Source organism: Ictalurus punctatus, chromosome 17 (assembly GCF_001660625.3).
Source record: "Ictalurus punctatus breed USDA103 chromosome 17, Coco_2.0, whole genome shotgun sequence".
NCBI classification, from domain to species: Eukaryota; Metazoa; Chordata; class Actinopteri; order Siluriformes; family Ictaluridae; genus Ictalurus; species Ictalurus punctatus.
Genome location: NC_030432.2, coordinates 22887644 through 22901290, shown reverse-complemented (window position 1 = coordinate 22901290; position 13647 = coordinate 22887644). Strand labels below are relative to the sequence as shown.

Sequence of the window (13647 nt, the reverse complement as noted above, 5' to 3'; positions counted from 1 at the left end):
AATGTCAAAAAGTCTGTTCCTGCCAAAACAAAACGATCTCAGAACACGTTCCTCCCATCGATGCTGAAATGTTGTAATGATGTTTAAGCGATACGTTTTAAAGACAAACTCACTCAGGTATATAATAAGCCGAATAAATAATAGAAGGTATACGAGTTCACAGATCGTCGCACGGTGGCTTAGTGGTCAGCACGTTCGCCCACGGTCGGGGGTTCGATTCGCACCGTGGCCCTGTGTGTGTGTGAGGAGTTTGCATGTTCTCCCCGTGCTGCGCAGGTTTCCTCCGGGTACTCCGGTTTCCTCCCCCAGTCCAAACACATGCACGGTAGGCTGATCGGCGTGTCTAAAGTGTCCGTAGTGTATGAACGGGTGTGTGAGTGTGTGTGATTGTGCCCTGCGATGGATTGGCACCCTGTCCAGGGTGTACCACGCCTCGTGCCCGACGCTCCCTGGGATAGGCTCCAGGTTCCCCGTGACCCTGAAAAGGATAAAGCGCTATAGAATATGGATGGATGGATGGATGGAGTTCCCAGATCGGTATCGTGGAAACGAAACACGCTTCTAAGAAACATCACACACAAATATGCAAATCATTGTGGTTGTGATCTGGGTCAGCGTGTGTGTGTGTGTAGGTTTTAAGCAAACACATGGAGCTGCCAAGTGAGGTTTGGGATGTAAGTTTAGTGCAGTTTCTGGTAATAAGGATATGTTGTGTCACCGTAGAGCCTCGCTGGGAAATGCAGCTTACGGTAAATAAATATTTCATTTTCAAGAAAAAGAACAACTCATAGTTTGCTTTCCAAACTTAAACAAACCAGGGGTCCTGATGACGGTCTTAAGACCCTGAATCAAGACGATCAGCCATATGAGTATGAACGACAAAATGGTGAATGGATTCAAGAGAGTGTTGTCTAATTATAAATGTATTTATACTACAGCACGGTTGAACTCAGAAGATGTGGATTCATTTTCGAGAACAGCAGCTCTGAGGGTATTTCCAGCCATAGGATATATCCAGCCAATAATAAGCCACAAATTCTAACACGTTGGCGTTTCTATAGTAACAGCCCGTAGACCTAAGCTAATTATCATATACAGATTTTAAAACACGCCGTTAATTTCACATTGAAAAACATACAGTTGTTGATACGGTGAAGTTTGTTTTTTTTCTTCAGGAGTATGTTTAACATTTATGTAAGGCGTCTCCAGTGTCAGTGAGTTTTTACTACCGTGCAGTCCGTACAGGAGTTCATGGAGGTTTTTTTAGTGACTGTTGTGGCCAAAAATGTTTGATTTTACTGCTGCTTTTTTTTTTGTTGAGTTTTTTTGTGCTTTTTTTTTGCAGAAAACTACTAGAATTGGCAACTGCAGTCGCACGAAATTGTTCTGCGCGGTCTTTCACAGCGATGTTTGTCGGTGAACGAGGCCGTTTAGCTGTACTCATGTATGATGCACGTGAATCGAAGAGGGCTTTGGCTGAATGCGCGCTGTGATGATGTCACGTGATGGCCAAATCTGCGGAAAATCCGCTCCGGGTTTCTAGTGCCAGAGGATGCAAAGCAGCCCCAGAGCATCACCGAGCCACCACCATGCTCGACTGTGGACAGAGTGTTCTTTCTTCAATCTCCTTCCTCCAGACAAACCGCCGATCCATCGTGCCGAAAAGTTCCATTTTTATTTCATCCCTCCACAGAACAGAATCCCAAAACTTCTGTGTTTTATTTATATGATTTGAACTGACTTTTCTTGTGCTTTTGGATCAGTAGTGGTGAACGTCTCAGCGTGTTAACCTTCTGCGTTTAGTACACGCCTTACTGTGCTCACTGAACCCTCAGTGCCTGTTACACCAAGTCTTACTGCAGGTCTTTTGCAGTCCCTCCAGGGTCTTCCACAACCTGCCCTCTCAGAAATCTGCTTGCAGCCGTCGAGAGCGTCCTTTTTCTGAATATTGCGGAGTTTGCTCGATTTTGCGTTCACCGTGAAATCCTGGAGGGACCGACTAAGTCTTCGTGACAGAGGTGTTTACACTTTCTGGTTTCTCTGTAACATTACAAGGTGTGTGTATGTGTGTGTGTGTGTGTGTGTGTGTGTTTCTGGTTAATTTCAAGAGAGAGAAATTAAGTGATATCAGTAACTCCACGTCATCACACCATCCTGCCGTTGATTATTCTCCTATAACAGCACACCTCCAAGTGATTGATTCCTTAGTTATTTCACGTGGGTGTTATTATGCTATCCGATGTACTTATTTAGCTGGCTTAGTGTAGTCCATGGCTCATCCTGTTATCACCGTATACTCGGATCATGTTCATACGATACGGTGTTCTCATGGGGTCAGCGATAGTTCACCGCTTACTAGCGACCGAACGGAAACACTATCGGGCGATTATTACAGATTTTTGTTATGAGTAATTATTATGATCCGCATCCTTCCTCAGTTGCAAGTCAGTCTGGATTAAAGCACGAGTCAAATAACTGAACGTAAATACGAAAGCATTCCAATGGAAGAGAGAATACACAGAGACAAAAAAGATTTCTGTATGAATTTATTTCCCTTTTCAGCCTTCCCACTGTACGAATAAATAACGCATTAAATATTCACTTTAATTCATCGTCACGTCAGCATCAGATTGAGTGGAAAGGCATTTCACAAGTTTAATTTATTCAACATGGTTCCAGACTCATGTAACTGTATGTAAAACTTTACTTAGTGGAAGTGTTCAGAAGGCTACACGAACCCTACATGACTGTCTATAACGGCTTAGTACAGAAGACGAAGTCGGTTATAAAGAGTGCTTTTATTAGTTTTGATGGGAAGTTAACTGGCGTAGATGTTTTTTTTGTTGTTGTTGTTGTTGTTGTTGTTGTTGTTGTCGAGGTTGTGTTATGTCACTCTCTGAGCTGATCTGCAGTCCATTAGAACGTCATGACACCTGACTTCGTAGCTCAGAGCACTTCTATATCCGTCACATGACAAGTAATGTTATTAAGGTAATGTGTCCTGTACTAGGAAACTTAACCGATAACACAGGCGTATTTTGTCAAGATTCTACGTCACGTGACTCAGATGTTACGTCAGAAGAAGTCTTTATGAAAATGTACATAAAACTACGTAGATCTTATTCCGTGTAACGGCTCGTTCAAACACGTGTCGTAAAGACATCTGAGTCGGTTACGATGTGACGCGACTCAGGTGTTATGTCAACGTGACATCGTGTCTGACTTTATGACATGTGAGACCTGTTGGAATAATCCTGTACACGACATAAGCTCCATGAAGGTTTACGTCAGTTGTCATAAAGACAACTAGGATGTCAAGTTGTTATAACACCTCAAGCAAATGGCTAAGTGGTAGTGGCTCAGGTGGTAGAGAGTTCTGTCGGTTGTTTATGACAACTGACGTCTGTCTTATCTGGAATAAGATCTGTATAGGTTTTTGTCATACTTTTTTTTTTTTTTGGTCAATTATGATGTCAAGTTGACATAACACCCGAGTTAACCGGCATCTAAACTGACAAAAGAGGTCTTTATGACACCTGACGCCCGTTGGAATAAGCCGCTTATCGGGAATAAGATCTCTGTGGACTTATATCAATTGTTATAAATAGCGCTTTTGTCAGTGACGCCGTCAAATTGACAAAACACACCGGAGCCGAGTGAAAAGAGGTCTTTCTGACACCTGACACTTGTGATAAAGGGAGTCATGCAGCCTTATGAACAACGCCCTTAGGTACAATTTCACCAAACTATAAATACATGCATAAATAATCAGTACTGTTTCTTCTTTTCTTTTCTTTTTTTTTAAACTGAACCAGCTCAGTCGTTACATAAATAATAATTTAAAAAAAACGAACCGTCACACTTTGTTTTAAAAAGAAAGTAATAAAGGGACTGTTTCAAGACACGCGCGTCGTCAGAGCTCAGCAGTTCAGCAGGTCGTTAGTTCTCGTGATGCGGACGACTTTCCGTTTGTTGTAGCTGTACTCGTACTGCAGGTTCTCGTGGTACAAGTACAAGTATCCTGTTTAAAAGGAAGCACAAAGGGAGAAAACAATGACAGATGTTCTTGATTGGACTCTAACATGACAAGCTGTGTTCCTCTTCTTCTGGGACGCGGTAACAGGAACTAAGTCCTCTACAGTACAAACAGATAACATTATGACCTGGCGCTCTTGAGTACATTTTAGATCGTAATCGTGGACCAGTCGCTGTGGCGTAAGAGGAATAAAACACTCCGGGACGTCTTGTTATAGGAAAATAAACGACTTTGGGACGGTAACGGTAACTCCCTTACATCACCCAGTCGTCGATTATTTTCCTATAACAGCACACCCATGTCGTGTTTTATTTCGTACCCCGTACCGAACACAATGCCGAATGAGAACTAAATAAATCCATCCTTACCATTTTTGTAGGTGGCGGCGTCCACCTCGTCCACCTCGTCCCCGTCTCGCTCTTGCATCCCAGGAAAGCCGTCCATTATGGACTTGGGGTATCCGGGATCCATGGTGCCAGTCTGTTCATTGTAACTGTGGATGAAATCGAACTCGGTGAGCTCCGCATTCTGCACCCACGGTATTCTGACTTTGCCTTAGTGTGCTGGGAACCAAATATAAGATAAGAAGTGAAGAAATACCTCCAGTAGTCCTCGTCAGTGAAGAACAGAGTCTTTCCCGTGTCATAAATGTGAACCGCAGCATCTATTTTGCGGACGGATTTAGGGAATCCCAGCCTGTGGATGTATTTTGGGTAGCCTGGCACCAGGGTGTAACCGTTAAGGGCCCACATTCTGATACCTTGAAAATTCAATAAACATATGAATATATCAATAATATTAATCATACTATTATATACATACATATTACACTACATATGATATTAATAATGTGAATACTACAATGATTAATTACAAGACATAGGCCAGTTGTAGCTCTTTCCCATCACCTCCATCACATAATCTGGGAGCATGAAGGCTAGCACTAGCTTAGCAACTTGCCCACTATTATGCAGTACAGTAGTTAGCCTTTTGTTAGCTAGCTTGCTAACAAACCTGGCTAATGGTTTTTAATTATAAAATAGTTTCCCCCAATGTTAGCTAGTGCTTGGTCTTATTTACATGATAGTCTGCCAAACATTAGCTAACTTGCTTTTCGCAATTAGCTTATTTAGACAATTTTGTTTATAATAGCTTGTCTTTTGTTACTCGATATAATAGTTCGCATAAAGTTAGCTAATTTGCTATCAGACCTGGCTACTGGTTAACTCGGTATAATGTTAGATATGTCCAATGTTAGATAGCTTGCTAAGAAGGCAAGTTAATGATGTAATTTCATAATAATTAGCTCAATGTTTTCTAGCTTGCTAGCGAACCTGCCTAATGACATTATAATAGTTAGGATAGCTTGCTAGTGAACATAGCCTAATGTTAGCTAGCTTACTAGCAAGCCTGGGTTTTTGACTTTAATTACATGTAACTGTTAGCCTAATATTTACTAACTTACTATCAAACCTGGCTTACATGGCAGTTAGCTTAATGTTAGCTTAATGTTAGCTAGCATGCTATGTCTAGCATAACGTTAGCTAGTTTGCAATGGCTTAGTTTTAATTACATAGTGTCTTTTCGTGTGATATTTCGGTGCCATGTTTCGATAGCTGGTTCACTCAGCTCATGGTGCTAAATAAATTATTTGAAGTGTGCTCGTTTATTTATTTATTTTTTTGGTGCTTAGAAGTGAAAATAGCTAAATAGCTAATAGTGATTTTTTTTTTAATTTTTTTTTTTTTTTTTTTTTTTTTTACAAATATGATATATTGTAATTATAATTTTATCATCATGAACAGTGACAAGACAGTGACGAGACAGTGACAAGACATTACATTACGTGAAAAGAAACACAAACCACTGAATATGATGACGATATCTTTCTCCGGGTTCTCATAAGCTGCGTTTACTTTCTTGGGGAGTTGAGGCCATGTGGATTGAATGAGCGTGAGTTCAGGTTCAGTGAACTGTGGGTGCACACGCCAGAAATATCTGCCAAGTGGAGTAGAAACACATTTAAATGTAGAGTTCGGGTTAAAAACTAACGGCGCAACGATGAAGTCGATCGTTAGAGTGAGTCGGAAACACTGGAAATGTTTAGCGTCATCGTTTAGCACCTGTCTTTGAAAATGAGCTTCTCTCCACGCAGCTCTGTCACGGCATCGATGCTTAACTCGGGGTCGCATTTGTCCGGAGCCTCGGGTTTGGGTTTGACTTTCTCGTGATCCGGGTTGGGGCCTGTGAATCAGCCAGAAACACCAAAAAATGGTTACAACTGGATTGGCGTAGCAATCAAAATCGAAAGAAATGTATATTTTACAGTATATCGTTCCATCCGTTGTATTGTAGCCACCAGTCTCGTGTATTTACCATAGAGTTCTTGTATGCCTTTGATGTCATCTTCAGACAGAGGGAACCCATGGGAGTACGAGTAAACCGGGTACATCAGCGAGCCAGGATCATTAGAATGACCCATACCGAGAGCGTGACCGAATTCATGAGCCGCAACTAAGAACAGGTTATACGCTGCAAGAGAAATAAGACGAACTCATTAACGCTTCATTTAAATGCGTCTTTCTTTTTTTTTTTTTTACGACACAGTCACAGTAGATCCGTTTGCTCATTCATTCGTTCATTCAACTTCATACCACTGCATCGGTTATCCTGGGAGCACTGGGCGTACGAGTCGGGAAAACACCCCGAATAGGACACCAGTCCATCGCAGCACACCATGCACATACATTCATTCACACCTAGAGGCAATTCAGCGTCACTAATACACCCACTAGCGTGTTTTGGGGAAAAGAAGGTTTCAAAAGTTCACACAGAAGATCGAAACTGAGGCCCCTGGAGCTGTGAGGCAGCAACACTACCCACTGTGCCACCAGATCACAAGATATAGTACAGTAGCATCTAAAAGTCAACAACAAATAAGTATTTTCATTTCAGTATATTTATATATGCTCCACATCGTTATTACACACACACACACACACACACACACACTCACAGCGTTCCCAGGTTTCACAAATCAAAAATTTCCGCAGCGACATTATAAGAACATTTATAAGTGCTATATAATTAAGCAATATCATACGAGCACGCGCGTTGTTGTACTGAATATCAGCACGGCTGTGATCAGTACTGAGTGTGATACTGCTTCTGTACAGTGGTTCTATAATCAAGAAATTAATATCCAGTAACAAATATTTGGATGATTATTGTTATTATAATGTTTATAACACTTGGAGGCTTGCTGTAATAGGAAGATCACCAATAACGGGGCGGTGTGATGGAAGTGGAGTCCCCGATACTACTCCGAAGCTGATTACTATCCTGAAATGTTGAATTCCTCTCGAATAACAGCAATTTGCCTACAGTTACATTATTTTATTCATTATATAACATCATGTCACACTTTTTTTTTTTTATCTGCGTATGGTTGCATTTAACGTTCCATGAAAAAGCTTCGTTCCTGTTAGCAAACAATCATTCATTTCTTTAAGAATAAATAAATAAATAAATAAATAAATAAAACCCCGCAGCTTGTTATGTTACCTCACCATATTAACAGTTATATGTTTTCATCCTTATATAACATCACATTTTTTAAATCCCTGTGAACGAACTGCTACTGTTTAAACAATAGCATATTAGAATGAACTCATTAATATAAACCTGTGATTTGCCTTTCGGTCAGAACGTTTGTCAGAGCTAATGTTATAGAAAATCAATCATTACCTTCTGACCAATCAGAAACGAGACTTTGGCTTGGCAAAGTTATGTAAAGATGGTATAGTACAAAGACTAGTGGTAAATAAATAAATAAATTTGTTTTAGGTTCTGGACTCGGATTTTAACGAGGCAGTTATCTATTTATTAATAATTCTAAGATAGTACGTTACCATGTGAGTCTTTTGTCCATGTTTCATCCTCGTCAAAGTGTGTGTCTCCGCCGAGGCCTTCTCCCGGCGGGTAAGCATGTGCGAGGAGACCCTCAGGGCCGTCGAAGGGGTTGTGATCTCCATGTTCTGTCGTTTAAACCACACCATGAAGACAAATGAAAAAAGGTCTGAGAACTTTAGAACATTTCTGTGATGGAACCGAATCCTCATGAAGTGAGTCTACCTAGTCTCCCGAAGCTGATCATGATGTCTGCGATTCCTTCATGAAGCCTCTTGAACTTCAGAGGAGTCACAGCACTCCAGGTCATCAGGGCATTATGAATGGCTTTATCCACATCCTCCTTCTTCAGATCAGGAGTGTAGTTTGTTATCCTGTAGGATAATGGATAATAGTCGAAATGAAATTTTTTTTAAATAAATTCATACACAAAACTATACGAATTTAAGAAAAACAAGACGAACCTGAACGTCACAAGTGTGTTTTGCCATTTGAGCTTCCTGGGGAAGAGATTGTACTCGGCTACATCTGGCACACCACATCTGGACTTCTTCATGACCTGCAGCGTGTTGTCGTCCAGATTCCCAGTGACCTCCAGCTTGAAGAATGACTGCATGGCGCGGATCTTCTCAGTCATCACGTCTGAAGATTTGGATGTCCCCAGAAGACCGGGTTGCATGCGGTAGTACCGTCTGAGATATCGCTAAACACCAGGACGACAAGATGAAACTTAAACAAGGACCATATTTTATAGAAGCGACGTGTATAGATATGTCCATAGATATAGAAATATCGTATCCGACGCAAAGCCTCCTATAAAACCTTCACGTGGCTTTATTATATGAATAATACCATTCTATAGTGTATTTTCATCCGTTTAATATGTGACACGAAGTGCTTTACAGATGTCACGTAAAAGAGAAACAGGAACGAAGGGACAAGTTAAAAAAGAAAGAAAGGAAAGGAATAACATTTAAAATTAAAAACAAGTGTAGAATGTTTAATAAAATTAAGCATCATTAAAAATTTTTTAAAGTAAATAAAATACTAAATAGTGAATTTAAAAAAAAAGTAAGAATGTACTTTAGTTAGAGAAATAAATAAATACATTTACAGAAATATATAAAGAAGATCGCAAACTAAATTTATTTTAAATTTAAAAAGTTTCTTTTCTTTCTTTAAAATAAATAAATAAAAATAATTAGCCAAGCGAACCTGGCATTTAACAAGTATTGAATGGTATTACGTTCCAGATTTGAATAAAGACAAATTCTGGTAACATTTTTTAAAATTATGACAGAATATTAAACCTATTCCTAGACATCTTTCTTGTTCTGTCAAGCAGGAAATCTTGCTTAATTTCTAAGGATTTATTTCTGGAAATAAGCACAATTACCTGCCAAGAAAATTCCAATCCTCAAAGTAATGAAAAATGTCTCGAAATTAGTCTCCTACATTCATGCATTTCTGGATTTGGAACATTTTAAATATGAAATATTTGTTAGCCTTCTTCCATCATTAAGATTCAAAAACCTCAATATATATATATATATATATATATATATATATATATATATATATATATATATATTTATAAATAATAATTTCTAAAAGATATTTTCACTTGCTCAGATAATTTTTGCATGCCACTGACTAAAAGAACAAACGTGTTTGCCATCTTTGAAAATGTTTGTCTCACCTCTGCTAATAGCCAGCTCTGCGTCTCGTCTCCAGGGACAGGTTTCGTAAACGACTGTACCACAGTCACTAACAGTACAGCCACAACTATGATCTCCATGTTTACTTCACTGTGTGCATCTGTGAGTGACTGCGACTGAAACACGGGGCCTTTATATTGACCTGAGCGCTCTCCCACCTCTCCGGCACCAACGTGTCATGATTCATGTAAAAGTACCCTGGGCACTTCCTTTTAGTGTGAAAAATGCAGGAGGCAGCACAGCTGTGGTTTATTTAAAAATAAATAAATAAATGCTTCGAAAAAGGCTATACGGTTACATCACTGAACTTGACTGAATGATTTCAGATTTCTCGCAAAACAGTCCTGTCCGTAATTATAGTTTGAATTTAGAAAAAAAAAAACCATGCCGTGTTATTTATTTATACAACGTTGGAGGGGTGGCGGTGGGGGTGGGGGTGGGTTGTTGGGGGTGGGGGATCAGTATGGGACGCGTCAACATTGTTTTCAGTAAATATATTTCCAATGAGGTTATTCACGTGAAATTTTCACCAGACTTTGCTAGTAATTCAAGAAATCTGGAAATATAAAGAATTCACAACATTAACACAATATTGAATGTTGTGGGAAAGAACTAATGGACGTAATGGACTTTGCTGCTACAACATACAGTAATTAATAACAGGAATGATCTTGTCTTGCTGGAGTTCCACAACATCGGATGTAACTGTAGGCAGTTAAAATGTATGACATGTTCTTAGAGGTAGAAGAGGTAATAATGAAACACTTCAGGATGTGCTGTTTTAGGAAAATGCTGAAATAAACCAGACCAAATTTCTAATCTTCTGTGAATACCCTTCTGCTTAATTTAGACAGAAGTTCCTTAGAGACTGATCATGATGCCACCTTCATATCCGTTAGTAACATTTCCAGACAGAGCTGTGCCTCATGACCGTGATGCATCTCCACGTTGCTTTGAGTAAGCGTTGCTGTTGTATCACTAATCAGGGGTTACTGAGCCAGGGGTTAAGCCTTTCTCACATTCCATTCTGCCGAAGGGATGGAAAACGACTTATCGGACATTTTTAATCGGTATAAACAAATTAATTATTTTACTGCCATGAGTCTGTTATAAGATTAGTCAGGACACTGTTGGGTTTCTGTGTGTAGAGTATCGTTACTGTGGGTTTAGCTGCTTGTGAGCAGGGCCATAGGAAATTGGAGGGGTGTGAGCCCCCTGCTGGGCAAACAACTCACACCTCTCCACAAAAACATTGGTACAGAGATTAAAAAAAAAAAAAAAAGATAGGCTACATCCTGCCCCTGAGGACGACCCCAAGCAGAGCAGCCTGGAGATCGCTGAGGACGGTACCGCTTGAAGTACCATGGAAATAGTTTTGGATCTCAATTCCACATGGGCGTTCTCGCTGTGGTTGCTGTGGTTACGGTCGCTGCGATGTCCTTGGGACTGCGTTTACCACGTGCAGTTTTACACTCAGGTCTCCTTTAGTGAACAGTGGACTAGTTCAACAAACAGACTTCATATAAACACCATAATGACCTTTCTTTTACTCTCACACTATCCGGCGTTACCCAGATGAGGACGGGTTCCCTTCTGAGTCCGGTTCCTCTCAAGGTTTCTTCCTCGTATCATCTCAGGAAGTTTTCCCTCACCACCGTCTCCACCGGCTCGCCCAATAGGGATAAATCCACACACTGAAAATCTCTATCCTGTGTTTATATGATTCTGTAAAGCTGCTTTGAGACAACGTCCGTTGTTAAAAACACCATACGAATAAAATTGAATTGAATTTAATAGAATTTACTGGCAACGAAACACTAAAATTAGAACATTTAAACCAAGTAGGCTAGGCTAAAAAAAAAAAAAAGAAATACTTATGAAACACTGCAAAGTCTTAAAGCCCTGAGCGTCTACTTTCATATGTGACTTTAACCACTACTGTGGAGTGTGACAAAGTTTCAGCTACAAAACACTGCAACTGCAACATTCCTCAGTATACATTCATCATATACCTTTAGATGAATAAATGATCGAAGGCTTAAATGCAAGTTGTTCATAGACTCTATAAAAAGCGACTGCATTGAAACTGTACACGGTATGGTTATGATAAAACCTGCACCACTGTCACCATGATCCCTCAAGACACTAACTATGATTCATGAAAAAGTACCACGACCACTTCCTCTCTTCCCATTCAAACAAAACAACAACAAAAAAAAACCATAGCATGCAATGACCTCAGCGAGAGGTTCTGAAGTAAAATTTTGTAAAGTGGACAGTTTTTTAGCTCATGCTGACTCCTCCGTTATTCAACATAGCACACGGAGGCGGAGAGGTGGAATACGCTGCTGGAATTTTTGCGGATTTGCAAAGTAAACAGTGAGAGGAAAGTGCATCTCGGCATTTTCTCAACATGCGGTCAGGTCTGGGAACATTGAACTGCTCAGGGACGGAGCTTCGGGGGGTGAAGATTTAGGCTTGTAAACCAATTTAGTTGAAAGATTTCATTAAGGATCTGTTGATTTAAATGTTCATTCTGATTTAAGATGTGTTGAACCACACACACACACACACACATATAACATATATACACTTTATATATATATATATATATATATATATATATATATGATCTTATATCTTAAATCAGAGGTTCAGGTTTTAATTGCAAATTTATATATATATATATATATATATATATATATATATATATATATATATATATATATATATATATATATAAGTTTGCAATTAAAACCTGAACCTCTGATTTGGGATTTATTCGAATGAACTTCTGTCCCATTATGACGTTCTTCTTAAGATCTTTTTTTAAGCAAAACCTATCATTAAATAAGAGTCCCTTAGGTACAATTTCCTTGTGTTGATTTCAAACAATCTGTGTCATCCTGTGGTTCATCTTCTATAATCTTTCAAGCCTTTTGATGCACAATACTAGATGGAAAGAATTTACTATACAAGATCTGAAGCTATAACAGGTCATATTTACTGCAACAATTATGTCTATATTGCAGTATATAATATATTAATAGATTAGATAATAATAGAGACGGAGACGGTTTGACGCAAATCTCATTCCTGCGTAAGTGTCTTGAAACAGTTATGGACTCGTATTAGTGATGATAAGTAATTACATTTACAGTAATAACTACAGCGACTAAAACATGTATAGTAGTAAATATATGCAGTACTATTTCTTTCTTTCGCTTATAAGTCATGCTTTTCTTTCTCTAGTACATATATATATATATATATATATATATATATATATATATATATATATATATATATACACACACACACACACACAGTGGTGCTTGAAAGTTTGTGAACACTTTAGAATGTTCTACATTTCTGCATAAATTTGACCAAAAACATCATCAGATTTTCAAACAGGACCTAAAAGTAGATAAAGAGACCCCAATTAAACAAACGAGACAAAACATATTATACTTGATCAGATATGTATTTTGGGGCACACGGTGACTTAGTGGTTAGCACGTTCACCTCACACCTCCAGGGTCGGGGGTTCGAGTCCCACCGTGGCCCTGTGTGTGCGGAGTTCGCGTGTTCTCCCCGTGCTGCGGGGGTTTCCTCCGGGTGCTCCGGTTTCCTCCCCCAGTCCAAAGACATGCATGGTAGGCTGATTGGCGTGTCGAAAGTGTCCGTAGTGTATGAATGGGTGTGTGAGTGTGTATGTGAGTGTGTGATGGATTGGCACCCTGTCCAGGGTGCACCCTGCCTTGTGCCCCATGCTTCCTGGGATAGGCTCCAGGTTTCCCGTGACCGGATAAGCGGTATAGAAGATGCATTTATGGATGGCGATATGTATTGAGGAAAATGATCCAATATTACATATATATATATATATATATATATGAGTGGGAAAAGTATGTGAAGCTTTGCTTTCAGTATCTGGTGTGATGTGATCCGCTTGTGCGCCAATAACTGCCGCTAAAAGTTTCC

The 13647-nt window shown here is 39.5% G+C and overlaps 1 protein-coding gene across 1 annotated transcript; it reads right to left on the bottom strand.

The window, feature by feature from the left end:
• Positions 1 to 2529: 2529 nt before the first annotated feature.
• mmp13b (matrix metallopeptidase 13b) lies at positions 2530 to 9805 on the bottom strand. The gene is made up of 10 exons (XM_017490184.3): positions 9645 to 9805; positions 8410 to 8648; positions 8171 to 8319; positions 7948 to 8073; positions 6413 to 6568; positions 6160 to 6280; positions 5901 to 6034; positions 4637 to 4796; positions 4405 to 4529; positions 2530 to 4021 (listed from the first exon to the last, which is right to left on the bottom strand). The coding sequence occupies exons 1-10, from the start codon at positions 9741 to 9743 to the stop codon at positions 3921 to 3923; spliced, it is 1410 nt and encodes a 469-aa protein (XP_017345673.1). The 5' UTR covers positions 9744 to 9805; the 3' UTR covers positions 2530 to 3920.
• Positions 9806 to 13647: the final 3842 nt, after the last annotated feature.